Here is a 1181-nt window from a genome sequence, read left to right as displayed (position 1 = left end):
CAAGCACTCTTGCAAGCAATTACACTCCCATCAGACCCTTTGAGTTGCAGCTCTGTGGGACATACTGCATTGATATTCGCGGGACAGCTTGATGTTTTGCATTCTCCACTACCACCTTGTGGAGACACTGACATGGGCACGTTGAACCCATCCACGTTGCTCACATCATAGAAGTCTTGTCCTCCATTCTCTGCTACTGTGATTTCTATCAAAGTTGCTGGTGGGATCGCACCTGCACCATTGCATTCAACTAGACCAGAGGCGCAATCAGCGGTGGCACAACTGAATTTGCCGTTACTGTTTGAGCACCCAGTCCTAGCCCAAAAGCGACCAGACCATGGAGTTGGGAGGTCCACGGAGTTGGAAGCACCTGATGCTAGCTCAAAACCAGTCGTTGATAATTGAGGCTTTTGGTCACCAGTTAGGGTCCCTGGCCACACGGTGTAACTGCACCTGTTTGTGAAGGTAACTTTGGCTCCTTGAGTCACTGCATACAAATTAATAGTCATGAGCTCATTGAAGTTTATTGTTTTAATGCAGGTTAATAGGTATACCCATTACCAAGGGGAATTTTATTTCTTACATAATCGAAAGACACATACAATTCTAAAGTAGTAGAATGGAAAACGTAGTTGAAATATATTACCATAGAAGAAGAATGCAAAGGTAAGGTAGAGAGCTACACGGGTGGTAGTCATTGTTGATGGCTTAATGTTATGCAAATTGGTATAAATGGGGAGTTCTTGTTTTTGAAGGTTGCTGGTGAAGTATGGACTCAATGTGCTTTGCAATATATATAGGGAAATAGGCTTGAATCTTCAACGATTCATATCATGTACGTGGAGCAATCATGTGTACTAAATGAAGAAGTTTGAGTTAGTCCAAGGGCTGTTTGAGACCGCCATGTATGTATGAAATTTCTCCCTCCATTTATTACTAAGTGTCAGTTTTTCAACAAAACAATTATTCATTTTTAGATTACACTCTCATAATAATTATACATTTTATTATAGAGAAAGAAAAGAAAACTATCATAAAGTATGTATAAAGAAACAGAGTTTACAAGTTTCTTAAGAAAATGTTTTTCGGTACAGCTGATTTTATCTATCAATATAAATATAATATATTAGTACCATGACATGTGGAAAAATAATCAACTATTTTCCTAAAATCTAACATCA

At 38.8% G+C, this 1181-nt stretch overlaps 1 protein-coding gene across 1 annotated transcript in view; it reads right to left on the bottom strand.

Moving 5' to 3' along the window:
• LOC109341629 (thaumatin-like protein 1b) overlaps positions 1-783 on the bottom strand; it is an 8112-nt gene extending 7329 nt beyond the window's left edge. Inside the window, exons 1-2 of the mRNA XM_019579572.1 lie at positions 647-783; positions 6-487 (exon numbers count right to left, since the gene is read on the bottom strand). Coding sequence (XP_019435117.1) covers positions 6-487; positions 647-698 — 534 coding nt within the window. The 5' untranslated portion in view covers positions 699-783. The remainder of the gene's footprint in view (positions 1-5; positions 488-646) is intronic.
• Between the last annotated feature and the right edge of the window lie 398 nt (positions 784-1181).

This window comes from Lupinus angustifolius, unplaced genomic scaffold (genome assembly GCF_001865875.1).
Source record: "Lupinus angustifolius cultivar Tanjil unplaced genomic scaffold, LupAngTanjil_v1.0 Scaffold_536, whole genome shotgun sequence".
Classification (NCBI taxonomy): domain Eukaryota; kingdom Viridiplantae; phylum Streptophyta; class Magnoliopsida; order Fabales; family Fabaceae; genus Lupinus; species Lupinus angustifolius.
This window is presented reverse-complemented; position numbering and strand designations above follow the sequence as displayed.